The sequence below is a fragment of the Ictidomys tridecemlineatus genome, chromosome 1, assembly GCF_052094955.1.
Source record: "Ictidomys tridecemlineatus isolate mIctTri1 chromosome 1, mIctTri1.hap1, whole genome shotgun sequence".
In the NCBI taxonomy this organism is placed as follows: domain Eukaryota; kingdom Metazoa; phylum Chordata; class Mammalia; order Rodentia; family Sciuridae; genus Ictidomys; species Ictidomys tridecemlineatus.
The window spans coordinates 211222184-211248604 of record NC_135477.1 but is presented as its reverse complement, the minus strand read 5'-3'; the positions used below and the strand labels follow the sequence as shown (position 1 = coordinate 211248604).

The following is a 26421-nucleotide window of genomic DNA, read 5'->3' as shown; positions in this document are numbered from 1 at the left end:
GGCTCAAGGAAGTATCTCTGTGTGTTTGTCTTCTGCCAGGAATTTGATCCTGAAGAATTTTACTACCTATTAGAAGCAGCAGAAGGCCATGCAAAAGAAGGACAGGGTATCAAAACTGACATCCCCAGGTACATCATCAGCCAGCTGGGTCTCAATAAGGATCCTCTGGAAGGTGAGTTCTTGGTTGAGTTGATCTTTTACTTGTTTTTACCCTGTGACCTCATGGAAGAATTTCACAGCAAGTCTTTATTTTTTTTTTTTTCTGCTTTGGCTTTGTTTATTGATTAGTCCCTTTTGGGGATGAGTTGTAAAATGAAGGAAACAGTTATAAGTTGGGTCCTGAGGAGCAAGCAAGCATGCTTCTATTTTTGTTATGAAGAGAGTGGGGCCCAGTCTTGCTTGATATCCTAGAGGCCTGTCAGCCTAGAAATGCCAGCCTGTCCCAGAAGGGTTTGGATTCTAATCTTCTCTGAGTCCTTTTTCTCTTGCAAAGATCAGTTGAGCTCTTCTTGAGAGTACTTTTAATTTTGAAAGTGTCGCTACAGAAATTAATTGTCATTCATTTAAAATTGACATTTAAATTCAATTTGGGAGTAACACAACTGGTGGTAGATTGCTTTAAATTGAATCCAGTTTTGGTAGGTCTATTTTTGTTTATTTGTCTCAAGAAAGTATGAAAGGTAGTAATATACAAGAGAGCCAATGATAAAGAAAATTTTCTGAAGCTTTTAAATGGATTTATGGTTGATTCAAATAAAAAAAGGTTATAATTCTATTAAATACAGAGAATAGCAAGCATCCTGATAGTGATTTTTCAAAAATCTGATATTGGTAATCCCCCCGCCTCCTTCCAACCTTTTGTCCATTATTGTTTGGGATTGTTATTTATAACACTTAGGTTATTACTGCCTAAAAAGACTCATAAACTAACATTGACTCCTCCATTCAAAATTATCTTCCTGGTTCATTAAATTGAATTTTCGAACAGCGTTTGTCCTTCTCAATTGTTTGTGGAGGTAAATGATGGAGGTAAATGCTGCACAGAGCTTTTCCTGTCTAAAGCCAGGGAGCCTGCTGCTCTCTGCCCTGCTCTCTCGCTTTGTTTGCTCTTATGGCCATCGTATCTTTGCTTCCAGTGAAATGATGCATGCATTACTGGGAGATAATGCCAGATAAATTTATACTGTACTGAAAGCAATACCACAACAGATTCATCACTTATCAGAGACTGGTGGCTGCTTTTCTGAAAAGTTCCCTGGGGAGAGATTTTTCCCCATGGCTTTTAAATTACCATCTTTACCTTTTTGAATCATGAGTCTTCAGAAATGGTTTAAATCAATGAAATAAAAAGGGCAGATGTTTAATGGTATTTAGATGAGTTTTAAAAATCTCTTCAGGCATTACAAAATGATGCCTCAGCTTCCTGCTTCAAAAGCTGACTCTTGGTTCCATTCCATTACTACCCACTGCTTACAAATAATATGTATTTCCCAGATAATAGTTATTTAGCAGAAATTCTATTTAAAACACAGCCATCTTTTAATTTGTTTTTTTATGAAAATAATTGGAGTGGGGGAGGCTGTCAAAGCATATTATAGTGACTCTTCACGCCGGTGTAGTTAAGGTTGCGTCAGCTCTTGTGTTGTAGACATAGGGAGTTCTTCCCAGTGTTCTTATCTTGACAGGAAATACCACTGTCAGCTGAAATTAAGTATGTGGACTATCTGATGCCCACTTACATATTAATAGAAGCTTTAAAAGAGTCGTGATGATCTTTGACACCTTTGGAGTTTAGGAATATAAATTTATCACTGGGAGTTGTTTTTTTTTTTAACTTACTAATCATCTTGAATTCAGGTTGAGGATAGTTTTTAATCTGTTTATTAACACTTAATGTGTGACTTCTCCTGGTAATTTTGGTACATGATCACAAACTCTAATCTACATTTGCTTCCCTTTATTTTCAACATTTAAACTAACATACCTAAAGGTGTGTTTTGCAAAGGTATTAAGAGCGAGAGTTTTAGAGGTGGGCTAGGACCCTCACTGCACAGTTCAGGAAACTCTTTGTGCCTCAGTTCCTTCCATAAAGTAAAAATGGGATATAAGAGTACCTACTCAAAGAGTTTCTTTAAAAATGATAGGAGTTATCCCTGTATTTGCTTAACATAGTAATGATTTAATATGTGTCCACAGCTAATATAGTTTTATTGAAACAATATTAAATTTTCCTTGAAGAGGAAACTGTCTTAGTTCCTATTAGAGTCCTTATATCTAAGATACTAGAACATTGGATGTTTTCATTATTTGATTGATACCAAAATGTAGTTTATACTAACCTTATTTTTATTTTTAGAATTTCCTTATAAGTAAACTAGGAATGTTAGTATCAATCTAATTATTTCAGAATCTGGAGTTTGTAAATATTTATCTAAAACTAACACTTCAATATTATTTTGCTTCATATCTCCTATGAGTAATCACTGCCCACAGAGGATAATTGTACTTATGAGAACATCAACACATGAAATAAGAGCCTAAGAAGTAATTCTAGACGCATGCAAAAATCTGTAGCTAAAAACTAGAACTTTTTATTTTATATATGTTCAGTTTTGAAAAATTAGAAAAAACTTTTGAAGAAAATTATTTCATGTTCTTTTTTAAGTATAAAAATGAACAGTAAATGAATTAGGTTTTCTCATTTACTTATATAAACGCAAGGATGCATTCCAAGGTGTGTTGAGCAATTAGATGCAGTTGTCACTTTTAACTAGACCACCAGAGTAGTACTTAAGCTGGTGTCAAGCATATGGCATTCAGCCCAGAGTTAACTACTCTACACAATATAATTAATAACAGTCAACATTTAATGAGCACTTAATTTTTGTTAATCAACATACTAAGGGACTTATGTGCATTGTAGTGTATAATAGTCATAAAAGTGCCAAGAGATAAGTAATATTGTTCTCATCATTCAGGGGAGGAAGAACCTTGAAAGTTAAAACCCTGATGTTAAAAAGTCACTTGTAGGGCTGGGGTTATAGCTCAGTTGGTATAGTGCTTGCCTTTCATGCACTAAGGCCCTGGGTTCAATCCCCAGCACCACCACCACACACACACACACACACACACACACACACACACACACACATACACACACACATAAATAAATAAAAATTTAAAAAATAATAAAAGGATACTTGGCTGGTAAGTGCCAATAGTGGTGGAAACCCAGGTTTTTTATGTCCAAATCCCTTTAACCACTCACTACCTTTACTCTTATTTTAAAATTGTAAATTTTTAGTGTATTTGGTGAGATATCTCTCAGTAAATGTGAAGAAATGGAGGAAGGGATGCCCACTACAACTTGAGTCATTTCTGACTTGTTAGCTGGTCAGTGTACCTTAGATTCCTCTCAGAGTCAGTGTAGACGTGCCTCTCTTGGTTCTCTGATTATAGAGTTTTAACCCCCAAACCCTTTGCAAGTTGCCTTAATTGCATCAGCCAGTGAATGCTGCCAGCTAGAGCAGAGGCCCAGTCTTTAAAGTTCCTATGTCTAGGTGTTCATTAGAAATGGGGTTTCAGGGAAGGATGTGAAAAGAACATGTTCAAAAATCTCAGTTGTTGCTTCTTGCTGTTTTGGATGTAAAACTTTTCCCACAATTATATTATAATATATTTTTTCTTTTTCTTTTGTAATGGAGAAAGTGTTTTCTTTTGTTTTAGCTTATTACGCTTACTTATTTAATTGCAATATTTTTCTTGCCCCTTTTTTTTTTGAACTTAGAAATGGCTCAGTTGGGGAACTACGATAGTGGGACAGCAGAAACACCAGAAACGGATGAGTCAGTGGGTGTAAGTATCTTTCTTGACAAAATATGTTGGTTTTTCTGTTTGTTAGCATCTAGAGATTTTGACTGTGTTAATTACTTTATTCAACAAATATTTATTGTGCTTTCTACATGGAAGACACTGTTCCCAATAACAGGCAGATAATGTAGTGTTTTCCCTTCAAAGAGAAAAATAAATTTACTAAAAGAAATCATACACAAAAGATAGTAATGATAAAATAAGATCTTCAGAGACAAAAAAGAGCATGTCCACTAGGATATCCCATAAAGAGATTTGCCTTTATTTAGAATGCTCCAGAAGATTTCCTGAGGATGTGGCACTTGAGCTGAAATGTGAGCAATTATTAATATAAGGGGCAGTGGACACAATCTGGATGCAAGTTCCATCTAAGGGCTAAGAGCAAGGGAGACCTTGGGGACCAGAGAGCCTGGGTGAAGCCTGGACACACAGGTCCCTACTTCTCACATTTGTCAGGTTTATATTGTGTTTTGTTTTGTTTTTAAGAACAATGGGAAGTGACTGAGCTTGAGAGGAGTGTTGTTTGTACTTGGAGGTGGAAGGAATAAATAGGGAGCTGACCCAGTCAGAGTCATGGCTTGATACAAAGAAAGCAGTGGGGTGCAGGGAGCAGCAGAGTGACTATGGAAAAGTCTGTTAAGAGATAGGTACAGTGGCTCAGTGGTAGAACACTCACTCACCTAGCACACGCAGGGCCTTGGGTTCGGTCCTCAGACCACATAAAAAAAAATAAATAAAACAATAGTATTATGTCAAACTACAATTAAAATAAATAAATATTTTAAAAAAGAGATGGTTTCAGTGGCCAGGGGTTCTGGTGGCTGGTGTCATTCTTCTCAATAATAAACACCAGCAGGGAAAGCAGGATGAAGCAGGTTGGGATGATCAGGAAAGCAGAAACAGGCTGTGTAGCTTGGGGTCTGAGAACCCAGATTCTGGATTTGAAAACTGGTTCTACCCCTTAGTAGGTGTGTGTGTTGGGGTGGGCTGGAAGGTTCTTTGTGTCTCTGTTTCCCCATCTTTAAAGCTTTCCCATCTTAAAAGATATAAGAGATTATGAAAGATTAAATGAGATATACCATTAAAATGGTTAGGAAAGTATTACACAGTAAGTACTAAATAAATGATAGTTGTTTTATTATCATAACATATAATTTTGAATATATTAAGAGTTCCTTGATAGAATCCAAGAAGAACCAACCAACCCTCAATTGTCTTCTAGCACTGGGAGGGAGAGCTTCTGGTGGACGTTCAAGTGACTTAGTAGTACAACATGGACATAAAGGAGTTCTCTAGGTGGGGAGGAGTTAATGGAACTAGGTGGCCTTGTATAGGGCCCACCACTGTGAAGAAGCAGCCATAGTGGGAGTGGTTGAACAGGGTGTGGTCCCAGTCTCAAATTGTTTTCTACCATGGCAGGTGGTGTCCTATGGCCAGACACTAGGGGGAGGTAGAGAAAAGAGATGGCTGAGCTGGGGAGGTTAAGTAACCCTGAGGGCAGGGGTTGGTTGTATTACCTGCGTAGACACTGAAGCCACTCAGGATGGTGAGAGAACTAGAGCAGAGAGGAGAGTGGGAGGCTGGGCGCCCAAGTCCTCCCAAGATGAGGGGATGACTGATGGCCTCAGCAAATCAGAAGGGACTGGGAAGAATGGACACACTTCAGAGTCGTGGGTACTTTCCAACCCCGAGAGCGGGTGGATTCTGGACTCTGCAGAGAGGCTGGTAACACCCTTTCCCTGCTTAGGTAAATGGAGCACAGGGGAGTTTGTGTAAAAGCACCATGTTTAACCCTGTCCTTTGAGCTAAACATTTAGAAAGCCATCATTTTAGAACATTGGGATCTAACCCAACTCAGATTTCTGGTATGGAGGTAAAGAAAGCCAGGCATTCTACACCTAGGTGTGCTGTTTGTCACCTAAGAGTTTTCCCAAACAAGAAAGATTGCCACAGCAATGAAAAGGTCACACCCCAGTGAGGGTCAGAGAGGCCATGCCGTCCACCAGCTCCAGGGACAGCCACCCAGGTACCCCTTTTCTGGCACACTGAAATCAGAAGGAAGGTTTGGTATTTTGGACTTAAATCTCAAAATGTCCTAAGACTAGAATGAGGTTAGGATGAGGAGAGTTTATAGAGGGAAAATAAAATGGGGAATTTTCAGAAAGCTTGGTGCCTTTGTCTTTTGGAAATGTGGGTGTGACTAAAAGCAGCTGAGCCCCTGTAAGGTGGGTGCCAGTGGAAAGACTGATCTTGAGAGATGTTCCAGGTTCCTTTAGCTAGAATACTGCACTTCAGCCCCTGAAAGACACAGAATTAATTCAGTTATTATCTATTTTGCCATTAAAATAATTTTCTCAAATTCTGAACTATTTTCTTCACCTCCTTCTTTGTTCCCCAGAGCTCTAATGCTTCCCTGAAACTTCGAAGGAAACCTCGAGAAAGTGATTTTGAAACAATTAAATTGATTAGTAATGGAGCCTATGGGTGAGTTATTCAAGAGAAGCTATTATATTTTAACACCCCCTACTAATATATTTATTCTTCACATGCAGATGTAATACTTGAGATTTCGGCTCTTTCCTTCATGGGTATGATGTGTAGCCAGAATCATTTTCTATTGATTAGCCCAACAGAAAACATAGCAAGTGACCTAGTGATTCTTTAGAGGGCTGAAGAGAAAAAATTCATAAAATAAAAGTTCTATGTATTCCTGTTTCCACTCCTTCAGTCTGCCCTTTTGGGTTCAAAATGCCCAGTTCTTGTTTGTATATGTATACATGCACACACACACACACACACACACACACACACACACACACACACACAGTTTTATATATAGCACTGTTTACTTGAGAATTGGCCTGCATTTCTATCTGAAGAATAGTCAGCTGTGTCAGGAAAGTATTTAAATAAGACTGTTTGAAAATTTAGGGCAACACATTTCTGTTCATCTTTGTATTACACCAGGATCTTAAGAATTGAACCCTATCCTATAGTCTAATCAGATTAGTGCTGCTCCTTCCCCAATCCACTTTTGTTTCTTTAAGGTAGAGATGTATTTTCTAGATTGACACAAATGTGCTACAAGATTTGCTTTCAAATAATATATTTTAGTCCCCTAGTAGACATTAAATTCTTGCCACTTTTCTTTTTCCTTTATTATTGTACCTTCTGATAACAAATAAAATAGGTTTTATTGTTTTTCAATAAATTTTTAATTGACAAATAATCATACACATTTATAGGGTGCACTGTGATACATCATTGCATATGTAATGATCAAGTCATGGTTATTAGCATTTCCATCTCCTTAAACATTTACCATTTCCTTGTGGGGGGGAGCTTTGAATTTCTCTCTTCTGTTTCCTTGATTCATTTTCATAGACACACAATTTCCTGCCCAGGGCATAGGGTAAATGGTCACACGATCTTCTGAATTAGTGATAGTTTGGAAGGGCAATTAGTGCACATTAGTAACCTGATCCATTTTAGACAGCCTGAGAATTCTAGTTTAATTAAGTATTAATCCCAATTCCATCTGTATATGGAGAGCAATAAATAATCCCAGAGACGTTTATTGCCATTTATCACACATAAGAGCAGATGAGATAAAGCGATTTTTGTTGTGCCACAAGGGATATTTCTCCCTACTATTTTTTTCACCTCTAATATTTTCCACACCATTAACTCAGTGAAGAACTTAAATATTTGTGAGATCTTTCTATGCTTCACCAATTTGTTTTCAGGATTATGTCAAATGGCATATATCCTGATGTGGCTCATAAAAGCTTTCTGGTGTTATATGTTTGCAATATTTTTTTTTTAAGGACCCCAGTGAAACTTTTCTACATAGCAGTGTTGTCCTAGCAGGAAGTCATTCGTGGGTTTTGTTTGTCTATTACTATTTGATTTTCAGTTCTTTATACTTTTGGACATGAGCTGAGGAGATCTTCCTTCTTTAGGGAGAAGTCTGCTCACTGACTAAATGGGCACATGGGCTTGAGAATTGCTAAATTCTGTTGGTAGTAGAATTCTGGAATAAGATGATCTAAGAAGCTCTGCTTTTGTAAAACTTGGGCATATATCTTAGCAGTATTTGGAGTTCTAATTGGTTGAGTAAACTCATTTGTAGTGCAATTAAACCACTGTATAGTAGATGAGGTATATCACACTTTAGGGAATGGCTGGGAATATACAAGAAGTTAAACAAGCTGTGAATCAGTAAACACCCAGGACGCAGGCCAAGTCATTAATGGGCTTACAAGCTGCCTGTCGGCGCCTCAGCCAATCAGCCAAAACTTTTTTTTTTTTTCCTCTTTTGCTTTTCTCAGATTTAATCTCTCATTACATTTCTGACAGGTTTCCTCTATGTTTTGATTATTTTTAATTTGAAATTTGAATGGCGCTACTTCTATCAGTTTAGCCAGTCATGATGCAGACTGCAGGCCGATGTGAACTGGTTGAACAAATGGATTCCTGCACAGCTGGGAGACCTGGGCTTTAGAGGCTATTCTTAGTTTTCTGTGAATTGTTTCACCACTCACATCAGTGGCTCAGAAGGCCATTGGTTCCCTGGCTTCTCAAAAATCAGTGGTACTGGGAACCAACATCTCATTAGGAAGGGATTCTGCTTTTCATGCTAAAACACACATCTATGTGCTCTCCTCACCAAAGCCCCAGGTGTGGCAGTTGATTTTATTTCCACTTGAATGTGGAGAAAGAGAGGCTCAGAGATATGGTCACATAGCCTCGTATTCCAAGCAGGACTCTCCCTTAATTATCTTTTGGTTAAAACTTTTAGCTATCTTAACTGAGGTATAGTGATCCTCCTCCTTCTATCAAGTACGTCCTGGATTTTTAAGTTATAACTTCAAAATGTTTTGAAAGAGAAAGAATAAAATTGATTCAAAAGAGAAAACACTAAATTTGAAAGGCACTGCATTTCTTCACCACTTCGCCTTTCTTTCTAACCTCGATGCCCCTTACTCTGTCATTATTTGGGGCCAGGATGTTTATCAGGGAGACATGTGTGCAAGCTGACCCATTCCCTCTGCTGCACACTCCCCCTTGCCTTTCCTCACTGCTTCCCTCTAACACTTGCCCCCTCATTCCCACAAGCAGATTCGCAGACCCAGTCTCATATAGTGGGCTCTCTGATCCATGCATAATTTTATACACATTAGACATTCACACTCCAAATAGGATGCATTCATTTGGCTCTAGGTCCTGTCAGCTTCAAGTCCATTTCTCTCTACCCCATTTTACACCCCAGTCCTGCCTGGATAGAGTGAAGCTTGACTTCCTGAGAACAGGAGTCCCTGGTTTCCCTTCCACTGCACCTCATCTCCCTCCCTTGGATTTTGCTATTTCACAAGGATGTAGGTGGAAGAAGCCTTTTCAAACAAAACAACCCCTAGGGACAGGAAACAGAGAAACATGAAGCCAAAGTTGCTCGGTGCAATGTTCAGGCATTAGGAAGTTTGCTGTCTGCTGTCCCTCTCTGTTTCTTGCTCTCTCCTGCTCTCTCCTCTCTTTTGCAATCTCTTACTCTTTAATGGCTCAGGTAGGTCTAGAACTTTGACCTATAGGAGGAAAGGTGTATGTGAAAGAAAATAATTATTACCAAGTAAACAAATTCTAGCATGAAGAATAATATTCCCAAAAGAGTACAAAGGAAAAAACCAAGAACATAAAACATACCAAAAAAAAAAAAAAAACAGTTATAGCAGATTCTAATTTGGAGGTCTTGCCAACCTCCTAATTTTATGAACTGAAAACCTGAGACTACAGATTGACAGTCAAATCAAATTTTATAAATTGAAAATCTGAAACTACAGATTAAAGCACTACTTATACAGTGCCACAAAGAGAGCTAGTCAAGATCCTAGTCAACTTTTTTCATACAGTCCTATACAATTCCATTCTTCCTGTCCTTCCTATTGTTCTTAGAAAATATTGCAGAACAACTATTTATGTAAGACTTGGTGATCCTTGATTTAAAATCAGAATGGCTGCCTTGTCATAGTCTAAATGTGAAAATCAGAATATATATCTAGGGGTCTATTAAGGGAAGAAATAGAAAGCAAGTGCATTCTAATTAACACTTAGAAAGAGGCAAGCAATAGAAAGGTACTGGCTTTTCCTTTTTAATATTTTGCATTCTTAATTTTACTTTAAAAGTATATTCCCTATTTCAGAAATCCCTTTTCATGACAATTATTTGTTTCTCAGTGCTTATATTTAAGCAATGAGCTAGTTAATTTCTTCACCCCTTTGTGATCTGTCTTGAAATCCTTCTACCATCATCAGATTAGAAGCAGCTTAAATTATCTATAGACTTCTGATTTTATCTAATTGGAAATTGGAAAAAGAAAAATACAGTAAAGTCCCTTTATCTGATGCACGGAGAATTACTAGGTAGTTAAGTTTATTAAAAAGTTGGTTAAAGTAGAAAGTTCTTTTAAAAATGTACCTAAACATTTTAATTTAACCGAAATACATATGAATTTACTGGTCTTTAGATGCCAGACTTCTCCAGACAGCCAAGTTTCAAATCATATATATATTTTTTTAGTTGTAATTGGACAAAACATCTTTATTTTACTTATTTATTTTTATGTGGTGCTGAGGATCAAACCTAGAACCTCACATGTACTAGGCAAACACTGTATCACTGAGCCACAACCCCAGCCCCAAATTATAGCTTCTTTTTTTAAAAATATTTTTTAGTTGTCAATGGAATTTCATTTTATCTATTTGTATGCAATGCTGAGAATCAAACCCAGTGCCTCACACATGCTAGACAAGGGCTCTACCACTGAGCCACAATCCCAGCCCCAAATTTTAGCTTCTTTATAAGTACAAGAACTTGAATCATTTTGAATGTAGCAGTCTAGATACTTACGATGTTTTCAATTTTTGGAAATCTCACCTCCTATAAATCAATAGGAATTTTATATAGTACTTTGTGTCTGTCAAAATTTTTTAAAACATTTCTTTAGTTTATATATACATATAAAACAGAGCTTCTTATTGTCCATCACATTACATTGGTTTCATTGGTTTAAATATTTAAGTTAGTTTTGATATGAAGTCCAGCCTCAAAACAGGATGGATGGTATGTATAGACCCAGTCTGGGGGAGCAGGGGTGCTTGGTTTGCACATGCTGCAAGGATTGCTAGTCCCTGAGGAAAGTAATGGACACCCAGGGGGGTGGATCCCACGTTACTTTTGTTTAGAATGGGAATAACCAGCACCAGGTTTATTCAGTGTGTTGATTCTGTGGATGGTAGTTAAGAGAGATTTTTATTCCACAGTAAAGGAAAACCTAGAGACCCAAGAAATGGAGAGAAAGGGGAATAAGAGAAAGAATAAAGCCCTTCCAAATGCTTAGAGATAGATGACATAAATAGGTGATTTGGGGAGCAGAGGAAAAAAATGAATACAATGAAAAGACAAAGAGATATATACTTGAAAGAAAAACTAATGCTGAACATGTACAAGAAAGACGTTACATTAATTAAACTGGGCTTTTGAATATACTTGAGAATTACACTAGTGATTCAGCTGGATAATGGTGGTTCAGCAGGGCCCAGGACGCCCTGGTCCTCCTTGCAGTCATTGCTTAGGCACAGTGAATAACCAGTGTTCAGAGCATTTCAGATCATATAACCTCTTGTTTTGGAAGGATACCCACAAGATATTCTTCACTGATTAGTAGCCTTTTTTTTGTAAACTATTTCTTATTTGATAACTGCATTTGGTTGTAGGATGTGACTCATTATACACTTCTAAAAGTTGATAACTGTAAGTCAATTATCTGTTTCATCACTGCCTTCCTGAAGAATTTAAAGCTGTCTCTGGTGATGATGGCAGGCGAGGGAAGAGTTGTGAGGAATGGAGCCCAGTCAGGACATGGTCCTTGTTGCTACTCTTATCCTGATGGGACATTAAGGCTCCTCCTCCTCCTAATTATTTCCTTCTCTACCTTATCCCCAAGAAGTCATTGTCTTGCTGTACAGAGTACTGGGATTAGAGTTCAGGCAGATTTCAAGTGCAGACTGGTCTGGTCATTGTATAGTCAAGTTTCCTAACACCCTGGCCAGGGATTAGAGGGAGCAGGAACAAAGTTACATGGCTGTCCATGGTTCTGTTAAAAACATGCATTCTCTGTTGAAACAGACTTAAGGGTAGCATATGCTGATGTCCATAGTAAGAAAATACGCTACCCTTTGTCACAGAACGGCCTCATATAACCTCTTACCCACTTATTTATCTGGAGATTTTGTGGGAAGTAAATTACTCTCAATTGGAAACCAGATACTCTCCTTTTTGCAGATCCCAAGGGTATTATTTAGAAAATTATTGCTTTAGTCAAGCAAAAGTACCTAACATATGTCTAATGCTAGAAAGTATCTAGTTTGTGATCTGTATGTAATTTTGTTAATTCTTCCCAGTTCTGACTTAGATATTGGATTTTGTTTTGTTTGTGGAAAAACTGAAAACATCAACTAGCTTTTGGAAATTGGCTCCCTCTGGGGACTGCCCAGCTCCTTTTATCAGTAATGACAGTGAATTTAATGCTGTATATATGACCTTTACTGAAAAAAAAAAATTTAGAAAAAAAATAAATCTAGCCAAGGGATGGGTCCCGGAATTTAGGGATGTTCCCAGTTTCCAGTATAGTATATGTATAGAGCTGAATGAACTTAAGTCAATGATTGCAGGCTTAGTGGATCCCTAAGATGTCCTTACCTCCTTTCTTCCTGTGAACTCCAACACTTGTGGTCCTTTTTAGGGCAGTCTACTTTGTTCGACATAAGGAGTCCCGGCAGAGGTTTGCCATGAAGAAGATTAATAAACAGAACCTCATCCTTCGAAACCAGATCCAGCAGGCCTTTGTGGAACGTGACATCCTAACCTTTGCAGAAAACCCTTTTGTTGTGAGCATGTATTGCTCCTTTGAAACAAGGCGCCACTTGTGCATGGTCATGGAATACGTGGAAGGTAAATCTGTCTCAGAGAAACGGCACCTGTACCCAGAAGTCCTTCTCTCATTTGTGTTGTAGAAGCTGTGTTTGTGCCGCATAACAGTTATAGCCATGTAGGAACTGAAGCCAGGCAATGAGATGGCTGTATTCCCAGTCATTATCTTCTGATAATTGCTTGTAAAGTGCCTCCTCTACTATAACAATGGGAAAATTAGTGCTATTTGGAAAAAGGTTGTTTTTCTTTTTAAATAGCTTTCAATCTTAACTACCTCCCCTCAGTTGGTCATTAAAGTGGGAATATAGGCCATGGGATTTTTCCCATGTATTTTTTATCACACATCACAAAAGTGTTCATTAATATTGTTCTTCTTAAATGAATTAGAAGTATATCTTCTTCAGGATATGTTGTGAAATTTAAAATGAGTTAGGAGAAAAAAGAGACAGCCAGGAAAATCCAGCCAGTCTTCCTGAGTTTCAGCTTTTTTTCTTCCTTCTAAAAGTGGTTTGTGGTCTGCCTTTTAAATACTCTAAAATCCTTATTTCTATCTTTTCCCCATTAAATTTCTGAGATCTTGAGTGGCCATGACTTGTTGACATAAAGTGAATAAAATGAATAGATCAGTAAAGGCCAAAACAGTTTTCAGAGCATCGAGTCCTTGTTGTTTGAACAGATTTGCAAAACTATAAAACTCAAGGAAACAGTGAATGTCCTTTAGCTAAACCTTTTCATTTTGCAGGTGAATGAAACAAAGTCCAAGAAAGGGAGACTACTGGATACTGAGTGCTTGAGGACAAAAGCCAGGCTTGCCTGACTTCCACCCATCACCCTCTCCAGCACCAGTGCTTTGCTTTCTTAACCATTGTTGTGGTTATTTTAACAACAACAATAACTAATATTGTTGAGCAGTATCCCAGATTATTAGATTGTTGCAGTCCTCATAAAAATTCCACCCTATTACTAGCCTGATGTTGTAGATGAAGAAATCAAGACTACCCTGACTGGTTTGCTTAAGAGCTCAGCCTTAAGAGCAGAGTTAGAATTCAAACTCATGTAGGCCATTTCCAAAATCCATGTTTTACACTGACATATTTTAAATTGTTACCATAATCCTGACGTCATGCTAGCAGTTCTTCAAAATACAGTTTTACTTGAGAGCCAAGCCTGCTCTGTTAAATCCTGCATCTTAAATCTTTATTTTTTCCACTTCTTAATTAGAACATGACTACTTTACACAGTCTCCACTATGAATGGGATGTCTTACAAATGTGGTTCTGCTTTGAAATTCTGAAAGCTAAAGAAACAGGTGGTCCTTGTTAATCCTAGTTGACACTCTACCTACTAAATCTTTTCCCTTTGTTTAATAGGGGGAGACTGTGCTACCTTAATGAAAAACATGGGTCCTCTCCCTGTTGATATGGCCAGGATGTACTTTGCTGAGACCGTCTTGGCCTTGGAATATCTACATAATTATGGGATTGTACACAGGGATTTGAAACCAGATAAGTATGTACACTGATGAAACACATGTCCTTTTACAAATACCAATTGTTTTCTAATGTGTACAAAATGTTTTAATGCTACTTGTATATTTTTAAATTCCTCCATAATGTTCAAATTGAGTTATTTTAACAGCGTATATGGCGATTTTATGTAATTTTTAAAAGCTATAATGCCAGCATTATAATAATAACTTATGAGAAATAGGAGGAAAAGATTAAACCCAGAGTGAATTTTTTTGAAGTTTTTTTCTTTGTGATGTAAACTTTTGAAAGAATTTCTAGATAGTTTCTACATTTGATATCATACTTAGGTAATCCATACCATTTCAAAATAATTTACTTGATATTCTATTTTACTTAAATTTTGTTTTTAATTTATGTGAAATTCATTTTGGTATCTGATTTGAGATAGAGTATTTTCCCCAAATAACTACCTATTCATCTTGATGCTATTTATTAAATATTTCATGTTTTTCTCCACTGATTGAAATGATTTAAAAAATTACATGTTAAAAAGGTATTGTTTTGAAAAAATTATGATAAAATGGACTCATCCTCATTCCAGAAAATTTGGAAAACACAGAGGAAAAAAGAAGAAAACAATTTTAGCATAATATTACCAAATAAAACAATTAGAATTTTGCTATATTTCCTTCCAGTAGTTTTTTTAATTCTTTAATTCCTTTAGTGTTTTGTTTATTTAATACTATATATACTATTTAAATTTTTTCTTTTGAATTAAAATTAAAAATTTTAAATATATTCAATTGCAAATTCCTTGCATGTAAAATAAGAAATATAGGTTTTGTGGTTAATGAGTACAAATTTAAATAAGAGCTGGAAGTGGAAATCTGAAACAATACATTTTTTCCATCCAAGTGTTTTAATCTGTTTCACTTGAATCACAGATGAGTTGCTTATCTTAATTCCTGATGTATGATATGAAATTACTGATAGCCCTTTCTACTCTCTTATTCTGAAACTGGAAAGGAATCAAACTTCCATAGTTGAATTTGTCTAAGTTTCACAGTGTCATAAAAACTATCCTCCAAGTAGATTATCAGCTTTGCTTTGCCTTGGGCCCCACCCTGTGAATTGTTCTCTGCCACTAGGGGCAAGTATTTGACAGCTTTATGTGACTATGTCTCTTTCCAGGCCAGGTTGGGTAATAATGTTGATACTGATACATATGCGAGAGTCTTACAAATTGATGAGGGAATAAGGAAAACTAAAAACACGGAAACAGCTTCAAAGTGATTGTTGTTCTCTGTGTCCTTTTGCTTCATAGCTTGTTGGTCACCTCCATGGGGCACATAAAGCTGACAGATTTTGGTTTATCTAAGGTGGGACTAATGAGCATGACTACCAATCTTTATGAGGGTCATATTGAGAAGGATGCTCGAGAGTTCCTGGATAAACAGGTAAGCTCACATGCTATTCCATGCAGTGGAGAAATATAAAGTATGGTATTGCCAATGAAATCCGCTTGTGTATACTGTCTTCACATTAGTGCTGGTGGTTTAGATGTCTGTATAAGCCTTACGTTTAATAAAGTGCAAATTGCTCCCATTTGTCTCCCTGGGCCTCTTTGAACTGTCCGCTCCTTCCACAATTCCTCCCCTAGCATTATGGTCTATTAGCAAGACGAACGATCTAATTGCACACAAGTGAGAGTATGAGAGAGACAAATGGAAAACTGTTTTTGTAAGGAATTCAGGAGTCTCAGTAGAGTACTCTTGAAACTCATGATGCATTGTACAATCACGGGTTCTAAAATCCAAGCCATGGCCCATTTCCCTTTAAGCATGCCTCATTACCAAGTGCCCACAATCTGTTCATTGTAAAGTTACTTAAGGTAAACACATCTCAACCATCATGCCTTTATGAAATACCATGGTGTGAATCAGTTCAGAGATACAAGTATTAAAATTCTTCCTGATTATGACAGATTAAAAATGCATTGCTCTTTTAAGTATTGGAAATGTTTTTAATTTGGTAAAATAGGTAAAATGACCAAACAGCGTCAGATTCTCAATTTGAAACTGAATTCAAGTAGAATTTTAAACTATTCTTCTTTGGGATTAAAGTGATAATTTGCCTAGTGTCATCATTGCTATTTTTAAGGTCTTAGTCCATATGTTTCCATGTAGCTAAGCTGGTATACTCTAGGCAAAATAATTCATAGTCATCTTGTTCATTTTAATTCATGTCTAATATTCCAGTTATTCTAATATTGCAATAATCTTTCAGGTCTGTGGTACACCTGAATACATCGCCCCAGAAGTGATTCTGAGGCAGGGCTATGGGAAGCCAGTGGACTGGTGGGCCATGGGGATAATCCTCTATGAATTTCTGGTTGGATGTGTGCCATTCTTTGGGGATACTCCAGAAGAGCTATTTGGACAAGTCATCAGCGGTAAATATCATCAGGAGTTATCTTTAAGTCACTATTGGGAAGCAGCTATTCAATGTAAATGTGTAAAGTGCCACAGTTTTCACTACTAAAATATTAACCTTTATCAAACAGTTGAGCCAACAAATTAAAAGAACTTGTTCATCAGCACATAACTGACTTTTGTAATCTCGAGAGAGTACTATGTGTTGAAAACTGATCTGAGAAAGTTTTGTTAACATGGAATTTGAAAATGTGCTAGTGATGTACCCAACTTTTATTGTGTGCCTTTTTTCTTTTGGGTTTTTTTTTTTTCCTTTTAACCAAAGAAATTGGTGTGGGATTTACAAATGGTTTAAATATCATCTGGTCTTCCTTTCCGTAATAGAAAACTTGCACCAGGGAAGGAAAGGTTAATGCGGGTACCATTTACATAAATGGGGAAAAAAATGGCTAATGGCACAATGAAGAAATTAACAAAAATGTAATAAACCCGAAAACAAATATCTACCAAATAATAAATAATGAGAATGGGAAGGAAGCAAATTGAATCCACAGATTGTTAATGATTTCATTGGTAGTTGTTATGGTGTAATGTTATTTCTGCAACAGCTGTTCATCTTTCATTTAAAATTCAATAACCTTTAGATCTTAGCCTGCAAGCTGACCCTCACTATTGTTATGCAGCTTGTGGCAAAGCTAAATTATAATTAAATAGGATCTATCACTACCCTACCTGCTGATATTATACATTTTCCTAAAGCATAGATCAAAAAGACCTCTCTTCCTGGAAGTTTGTCAGGCATCACTGACATCTCTATCAGCCACCTCCAGTCTTTTTTGGACTGTGTTTACATAGGCCAGCAATGGAAATATGGGAAAAATTTACTTTGCAGATGAGGAGCCCCTTAATCACAACAATATTTTCTAACATTGACTTTGCAAGCCAGGCATATTTGTAAACTTTAACAAAGTAGATTTGTGAGTTGCCTGCAGTGTACAACCCCTTTATACAATGTCTGAGCTGTTTATGGATTTATAACTAGACTGTTTTCTGACATACTAAGGCCTGAGTGGCAAGGGGAATCAACTGTTTAATTAACACAAGCAGCAAATGCTGGCTTTGTTCTTGATGCCTTACGGCTCAGATGCATATTCATGTTTTATTTTCCAAATCAGATTTAAACCACAGCAGAGGAAGCTAGAGGCAGGCACACACAGAAATAACTCATGTTTTTATTGCATTAACATACGCACAGGCACGCACACCTATCTTCAGGCAAACTCCTTTAGAGTGAGAACATATTCTAATATTTATGACAGATTTTAAACACTTCCATTATTAAGATTACTTTGGGTATTACTCTTGTTCTTCAGTCTTAGTATTTTGACCTTTCCTTTGTCTCTATAAATATTTTTTGCAAGATAACTTTTTGCTTCTTGGGATCAAAGAGCTCTGTAGTTGTGGCCAAATTTTTAGATGAGGATAGTAAGAGAGAAAATCATACTTTTGGATGATCCCCAGTAGGTGGGCACGTGAAGCACAGGAATTTTGGAGGGTTTTTTTATATTGATTCCTCTTTTTTTTTTTTTTGCATTACAATTCTTAATACACATATATACCACAATTTTTCATATTTGAGTCCTCTTAATAATCAGAGGGCACAACTTGTGGGAGCCAGTTCTGCCAGATACTGCTTATTGAAATAGTTTCATCCTATCGTGTGGAAAGCTGTGCTATTTGTTTCTTGTAAAATAATGCTGCTCACAGTTGACTCTGTAGAGGAGTTAACTAAAGATTTTAAAATGCAATTCTTCTCTCAGTAGCTCTGGAGCAGGGCCTGAGATGAGCATTTCCAACAAATATGTATGTGAGTCCATGCTGTTGGGACCTGGACCACCCTTTGAGAAATAGTTATTAACTACTTTTCTTTTTTCCAGATGAAATCAATTGGCCTGAGAAGGATGAGGCCCCACCACCAGATGCCCAGGATCTAATCACTCTGCTTCTCAGGCAGAATCCTCTGGAAAGGCTGGGTACAGGTTAGAGCTCATGTGTTTTGATTTTTGTCAATATGCAAGAAATAGTGCATTTGTGAGTCAATCTGAGGCCTTTGTGTTTTGCTTTTGTATAGGCAACATCTGTTAGTTGATGTGTTTCATGACTACATTATAGCAACATTGTTTGGCATTTTGTTTTCTGATTAAGACCAGTGTAGACATCATTAGGGTCATTTTGTTCTTGTTTTGTTTTCATGTTTTGCAAAACAGAAATTCTTATTTGTTTCAATAAGTAAATCTCAAGGGCATATGCAACTCTTCTGTCCTAAAAACCATACATCTTAAGTAATTTGAAATAGAGAATTAAATATGTGGAACTTTTTTTTGAAATATATATTCACATAAAGATTTGACCCAGCAGGTTGCTATCCACAGGCTTTGAAAGGGGTTATCAGTACTCAAACTAATTAATGGAAAGAGGGCCTGGGGTTGAACCATGCTGTCATATCATTGTGATCAGCGCCATGATTCAAGGAGGAGATTAAAAGCCACTGCTATTCAAGATGAAGTAGATAGGTTTGTTTCTTGCTGATTGTTTTTCTTAACTGTTCTGCTGTCAGTTTTCTGCTTCCTTTTCTTCCATGTATTCTGAATAGACAGACTTTTAGAGATCCCAGTTTGCCTGAGCATGTGCATTTGCCTTATGAGACTAAAATATTAAATCTGAATGCACATATGCTAGCCAGTATCCATAATTTTCATCAGAATAAGTGGTTGGCTTAATATGGATTATTTACTATAAAATGTTTCATATCTACCACATTTTAATAGAAATATCAGAAAAGACAAAAAATAAATCTCTCCCCCATTTTTTTTAAGACAAAGATCATTTGCAATAGTTCCAAATATTTATACTATTCTCCACATACACCCTCAGATTCCCATTGACCTGTGATTGGAATGCTGCATAGCTAAAGTTTATGATAATACATAGAGTAGAGATTAGCAAACTATATAGCCTATAGACCAAATTTGGTCCACTGCCTATTTTTGTAAGTTTTATTGAAGCACAACAAAGCCATTCATTCAACATGTTCTCTGTAGCTGCTTTCATTCTAAAATGGCAGAATCGAGTAATCATGAGCAGACTCTGTGGCCCACAAAGATTAAAATGTTTACTGCTTTGTCCTTTACACAGAAAATTTGCAAAAACTACATTAGAGAATTCAAGAAGGTTTTAAATCAGGGCTTAATAGGAAATGTTTTTGAGCTGAGCCTTTTAACTGGAGCTCCAGGTGCCTCTGCTCTTTTCAGTGGATGAGTGGACTTTAACTTGGGAAACAATGTAAATCAAGGTTAAGGGCACAAGCTCTGGAGTCAGATTACCTGAGTTTAAATCTCAACTGTGTGACCATGCGCAAGTTACTTGCCTTTCTGTTCATTGTTTTCTCATCTGTGAAAAGGAGGTTTTAGTAATAACACCTCACAGGATAAATGAGGATAAAAGTGGTCATCTAGGTAAGGCTCTTCGAACTGGGTCTAATAGTACTGGTGCCACTTTGAATTTTTTGCTTGTCATTGAATTCATGCTTTCCTTTTGCACATATGAAACATACATGGTGGTGTCATCCCTACCTTTGAGTCCACTGAACTCCAACTTTATATTTCCTCCCACCCTATTTGCTTTTCCATTGTCCAAAGTAACTAGCAAAGTCATTATTTTCTACCTTCTGTGGCCTGCAGTCAGATGTGCTTTACGGTTCAAGAGACATTAGTATCCATCAAAGAATTGGTGTCAAGACTAAGTATGGGGCAGAGTTTTGAGGAGTGAGTTTTACTCAGACAAAATATGAGAAGCAATGACATTTTAAGATTTCTTTGTGATAATACAAATATCTATTCAGATGTCCAGCTCAGCTGACTTAGAGAAATATTGTCCTAAGATCTGACTGCAAATATATATTTCAGTGGGCACATCCTTTCTAAAGCACACTCAAGAGTCCCTATTCCTCCGATGTTCAAGTATCAGTTTAGAGAGTTTTGTATTTGATATTGTGCCCTTTTCTCTCCTCCAAGAATACCTGGATTCTTGATTGGACTTGACTTAATAAGACAGGGCTGTGATGGTGGTCAGCATACCCACGTATGTACATCATATGCTGCAAGCTATTTCTCTGCACATTTTCTGATTGCACATTTTCTGGTTGCTGCTTTCAGTCTTTTTAATCTTTGACAGCTTGAGGGAGAAATCCCCTAGCAAAAGCATAAAAGAGACACTGAAAAGACCCTGTCCAAGCTCTTTGCATTGTCAAGAAGTGATTGCCAATCAGGCAGGTCCAACATGACAGGTCCCGGTAGGGCCTAGAGAATGAGGCTGAGGATCCTACAGGCCTGCCACGCAGCTTCCAATGACAGCATTTTGTATTTAATGCATATTTAACGGGCAAAATAATGCACCGTGAAAATGTGCGAATGCACATTTGCCCGAGAGACTAGAGAGGCTGAGAAAAAGGGTGTGAAGAACATAATGGATGTTTAAGAAAATTCCATGAAAAGAGAAAACTCAAGGGAGAATATTGGTGCCAAAGCATAACTTGCAGTCTGGGACCTTGCCCTCCTTGAACTATGCTCTTGAACTCGCAGAGAATTGAGTGGCAGCCTGGCTCACTGGATCTCAGAGTTGCTCAGACATGACTGAGTGCTGGTGGTTCCATGTGCCAGCTATGAGATCTCAAGCAGTTTCTTTATTGCTCTTAGTCTTAGTTTCCTACTCTATGAAAATGGGCACACTCGACACCTCATAGGATTATTGTGAGTTGTACATAAAAAAATGTTCATGAGGATCTCTAGTACATTGAACTCATGTATAATAGGATCTCAAGAAATAACTTCCCTTCTCTTCCCTTCATGGTGAATTCTTACATTGAGAGCTACCATTGCTTGAGTTGTTTGCATATATCTCATAAAGCTATCACCTATACTTTTTCTAACAGTTTAGCAGATCATTTTCCCCCAGTTTATTTCTTTAATTCTTTTCTTCCTCATCTCTCCATAAATGTATGAGAAACAGGACCCACTCCTTCTCAGGGAGGCTCAAAGGCCAAAGGATGAGAAATGTGAACTGGATCCCCAGTGGGCTGATTCCCTGGGGAAGATCAATTTGTCATAGTCCAAAAGAGGAAGTGGAGGTTTTCATCAGCTTGGGTCCAAGAGTGTGGCAGGCAGGGCACTGATATGTTCTGGAAGTGCCATGTAGCCGTTGACCTTGGATACACTGTTTCTCTGGGTGAAGTAGAGCATCCCAGAATGTCAGAGTGTGCCAGTGATACATTCCCACCAACAGCAGCTGAAATGCATGCTAGTCATTATGGTACAGTAGAAGCCTGGCAGGGCTAAGAGTGCAGAGATGCATGTCATCGGGGCTTGACTCTTGTTCACCCCTTGTTGTCAACACAGTAGGGGAGTTGGATAGGGAAAAAGCCCTCATGACTTTGTATTCTGCTTCTCCAAGTAAAAGAGCCCTAGAAGAAAATGTCACTGGCAGCTGTTTGGAGCTATGGATTGGGGTGAGATAACAGCCAGAATGTTACAAGGGACTGAAGTGGGATGTGAGGAGGTACTGTAGAACAGTCACATGAATTGGCTGCGCTCCCAGGTACTGGAATTTGTGAATCCATTTCAGATTGAGGCAGGAGAGAGGTGGTGGTGTGGAGGCAACGTATGCAAGCCTTCTCTTATGTGGGTGGGACTGAGACACTGAGACTTGCCCTGGGTGTTGCAGACAGAGCAGGGTTTAGCCCCTCCTCCTTACCCTCGGAAGGGATCTCAGTCCAGTGTGCTTGATTGCTTTTCCTTAGTTTTCCCATCTAAAAATGGAGTTGATAATTCCTTGTGTGGTTATTTCCAATGATTTAATTAAGGGAAACAAGATACCTACAGAATGCACTGCAATACTTGGCATAAAGTCGACCCACAAGACATTAACTACTGGTGCTATTGCTGCTGTTATTAACCTCAGACTTCAGGATGTAGCTAGAAATATGGAAAACACCTGGATAGAAACTCAGATGAAGATTCCAATCCAGTGCTTTCTAAAGAAGAAGGTCTTTTTTTCCCCTCTTTGGGGTGATTTCGATTGGTTTACTTTTCTCTCTCTGAAGTTGTTTCCGGAGCACCAGTTTCTTCTTCCCGGGTTTCAAGCTAGAGTCAAAACTGTGCCTCGTGCTAGAAGGACAGAGCCACAGCACCCCTTCTCTCAAAGGACTCACAGCCCAATTTCCATATTACTTCCATTTCCTATCCTGTTTCTTTTGTATCCCTCAGAGGACAGGATGAGATGCCTGTGTGACTCCACAAGGAAGAAGCTTTTACATTCCAACTAGAGGCAGAGAGTCTGAGTAGACCCTAGTATTGCTCTTTGGAGAAATCTCTCATCAACTTTGTGTGCTGGAGGCAGTTTGGATTCCTGTGCTATGATTTTATAATTTGTACCCTCTTCTCTTGATATGGTCATAGGGTAGTATACTATATGAGCCTGCATTTTCAAAATCACTATTGAAAATCATGAACTGAATTAAAAATATCTCACATTGTGCTATCATGCTGTCTTGGCAAAAAGGAGCTTAAAACTTAGGAATCGCTGGTTGCAGTGGTGCTCGCCTGTAATCCCAGCAGCTTGGGAGGCTGAGGCAGGAGGATCGAGAGTTCAAAGCCAGCCTCAGCAGTGAGTGGCAAGGCACTAAGCCAATTCAATAAGACCCTGTCTCTAAATAAAATACAAAATAGGACTGGGGATGTGGCTCAGTGCCCCTGAGTTCAATCCCTGAGTACTACCCCCCCGCCAAAAAAAAAACCCCTTAGGAATCATGGTTCATTTTTATGGGATGCATTATAAATCCATCAAACAGGTTTGTAAGTTCCTTACTTAAGAATCTAAGCCACAGAATCTAATGCCTACATATGTTAATGAGCAATCCAATAAAATTGAATGGTAACCATTATATATTATTTAGGAAAAATTCATCATTATTAACCTTACCCCAGAGGAAACATTGATGTAAACACATTTTGCACCTTGTTAGAATTTGGGTTTGTAATGAGTAAGCCTGCTTTGGGCCAACATGCGTCCACATCCCCAGGTTCAGCATAATGTGTTTTTAAGTGGCCACATCATTAACCTTTGAAAAATGGAAGAAGTCATGGAAAAATTAACAAAGAAAAACTGCCATAGCCACTGCTGTTAGCAAAATCTGATCTCCTGCTGATAAATTATAGAACATTTTTTTTTCTTCGAGTTTTGGTTGTAGAATGAACAAGTGTGATTTCCATGATGTCTTTACTTCTCTGCCAATTAATATTTCAGCTGTTAAGACCTCGACTTGGAGGATAGTTTACCACTTTGCTCTGTCTCCACCCTCTTCTCTTCCAGGTGGTGCATACGAAGTCAAGCAGCATCGCTTCTTCCGTTCTTTAGACTGGAACAGTTTGCTGAGACAGAAGGCAGAATTTATTCCCCAACTGGAATCTGAGGATGACACAAGTTATTTTGATAGTATGTGCATTATCCGACATAAGACACTGTTTGGCCTTTATTTTGTAAAAAAAAAAAAATCATCTCCGTTATTGAGCCTTCCAATCTCATACCTACAAGTTCTTAAACACAATGTTGCTTTGATACAAAGATTCATAATTAGCTAAATTGAAAGCAGACATTTTGAGTAATTGGAACTGTTCCTAAACATTTCTCTGCAGCTCGGTCAGAGAAGTATCATCATATGGAAACTGAAGAAGAAGATGATACTAATGATGAAGATTTTAATGTGGAGATAAGGCAGTTCTCCTCATGTTCACACAGGTTTTCAAAAGTAAGTAAAATGGGGCATCAAAATACAGTCTCTGGGAGGAGCTCCCTGTGGCCAGTACTTGGGACCCTACATAGCTGGACTGAATCGGAGACCACATGCCTCTTTTGGGGTTTGATGTCTCTGGACTTAAATTCCTTTTGTTTAGGGAAGATGACCTTGTCATGATGGTGTCAGCAGGCCCTACCCTATTGTGGTAGTATCTTTCTCTCCCCACCAATTAAAAAACGTTCTTTTGGAGGCATAGACTTGCCCAAGTAGTCATCTCTGTGTGGCTGTCTACCCAGTGTGACTTACCAGTATGCCTACCAGGAGTAGAGATTATAAGTCATATTGAAAAGGCAGTAGGAATCAGGCTAGAATTTTGGAGATGCTTGATAAAGATGCCTTTTTACTAACAGTGTTAATATTAAAAAAAAAAAAAAAAAAGTTTTGAGACAGGGTAGGGTCCTAGGAAAAGTGGAAATAGACCTGCCCAGCACCCTACTCTCTCTCTTGCCACTTTCAGTTGCTACATATTTTCTGTTGCCATGGCACTTTACATGCTTATTGTTTAGCTTTTTTGTAGCATTTCATGATTTGAAAGTGCTCTGTAGCTTTTTCTAAATGATTACCTAGAGTGTATCTGCAAATTGGCCAGCACTACCCCCTCTGTAGTGGTGGCAATGACAAAGGGAGAGATTTCCCAAGAGAGGGTGGTGGCAGGTCAGTCCCAGAGCCAATACAAAGGCTTTCCTAACTCTAAATGAGTGCTTAGAGCTTGATCTGTTCTATGGCCCACAAAGACCACCCCAAATACTATTTACTTCTTTGCCTTGGAAGGTTTTTTCTTTTTCCTGTATCCTGTCTCTAAGCGTATTCTTTTCCTCTGTGTCCTGGTAGATTGTAGCGGTGTCATGGTGGTACCCATGAGAATAGCCAAATATGAGGCAGTGGGGCTTGCTCCCAGCTCTGGGCTCCCAGCACCCTTGTTTTACAGGAAAGATTAAAAAATGGGCTGAGACTACTTGGCTCCCTGATGCATGCCTGTAATCCCAGCTACTTAGGAGGCCGAGGCAGGGGAGGATCTTAAGTTCCAAGCTAGCCTTGGAAATTTCCCAAAACCCTGTCTCAAAATAAAAAATTAAAAAAAAAAAAAAGCTGGAAGAGTAGCTCAGTGGCAAAATATTTTTCTGGCTTGTGTGAAGCCCTGGGTTCAATCCCCAATACTGGGGGGGGGCGGGGGGGGGGAAACAAGGAGAAAAAAAAAATGGGCTGAAACTTAGATTTGTCTAACCCCTGAACCTCTTCAGGAATCTCAGTAGCAACATAGGAAGCTGCCTGTGTATGTGATCTATAAGACAAATAAGTCTGGTTCTCAGCACTGAGTATGTACTAAAATCCTCCTCCCAGGCGATCTTCTCATCCCCACCCAGTCTCAAAACAGATTATCTATTCTTCTCATCACACTCAATTCCAATTCATTTTTCTTCTTCCTACCCCTGACTAGTAGCCAGTATACCATTTTTTTCTCTGTTATTTTATTTTCTCATTGACTTCATGGTTAAAAAGTAATCTAAGAGGCATATTGATCCTGAGGCCTTAGAAACCCCAATGCATCTAAGGATTTTGTTTGCAGATACAAAGTCCATGAGATATGGAGAGAGAGGGGAGTGAATTTGTAGCTCCCCAAACACACACACACACACACACACACACACACACACACTCACTCACTCTTGATACTTCATCTCAGGATTCAAGTAAACAACCTTACAAGTGCTTTCCTAATACCTGGTCCCAGTTCACACTCTAATCATACTCTTT

The 26421-nt window shown here is 38.1% G+C and overlaps 1 protein-coding gene across 14 annotated transcripts in view; it reads left to right on the top strand.

Annotated features, from left to right (window-relative positions):
• The window catches only part of Mast4 (microtubule associated serine/threonine kinase family member 4), a 554645-nt gene that overhangs the window by 502401 nt on the left and 25823 nt on the right, over positions 1–26421 (top strand). For all 14 annotated transcript variants that reach the window (XM_078015707.1, XM_078015703.1, XM_040273127.2 and 11 more), the window contains 10 exons: positions 40–172; positions 3788–3855; positions 6269–6354; positions 12669–12877; positions 14227–14365; positions 15650–15782; positions 16612–16777; positions 18695–18796; positions 24183–24305; positions 24506–24618. In XM_078015707.1, coding sequence (XP_077871833.1) covers positions 40–172; positions 3788–3855; positions 6269–6354; positions 12669–12877; positions 14227–14365; positions 15650–15782; positions 16612–16777; positions 18695–18796; positions 24183–24305; positions 24506–24618 — 1272 coding nt within the window. The remainder of the gene's footprint in view (positions 1–39; positions 173–3787; positions 3856–6268; positions 6355–12668; positions 12878–14226; positions 14366–15649; positions 15783–16611; positions 16778–18694; positions 18797–24182; positions 24306–24505; positions 24619–26421) is intronic.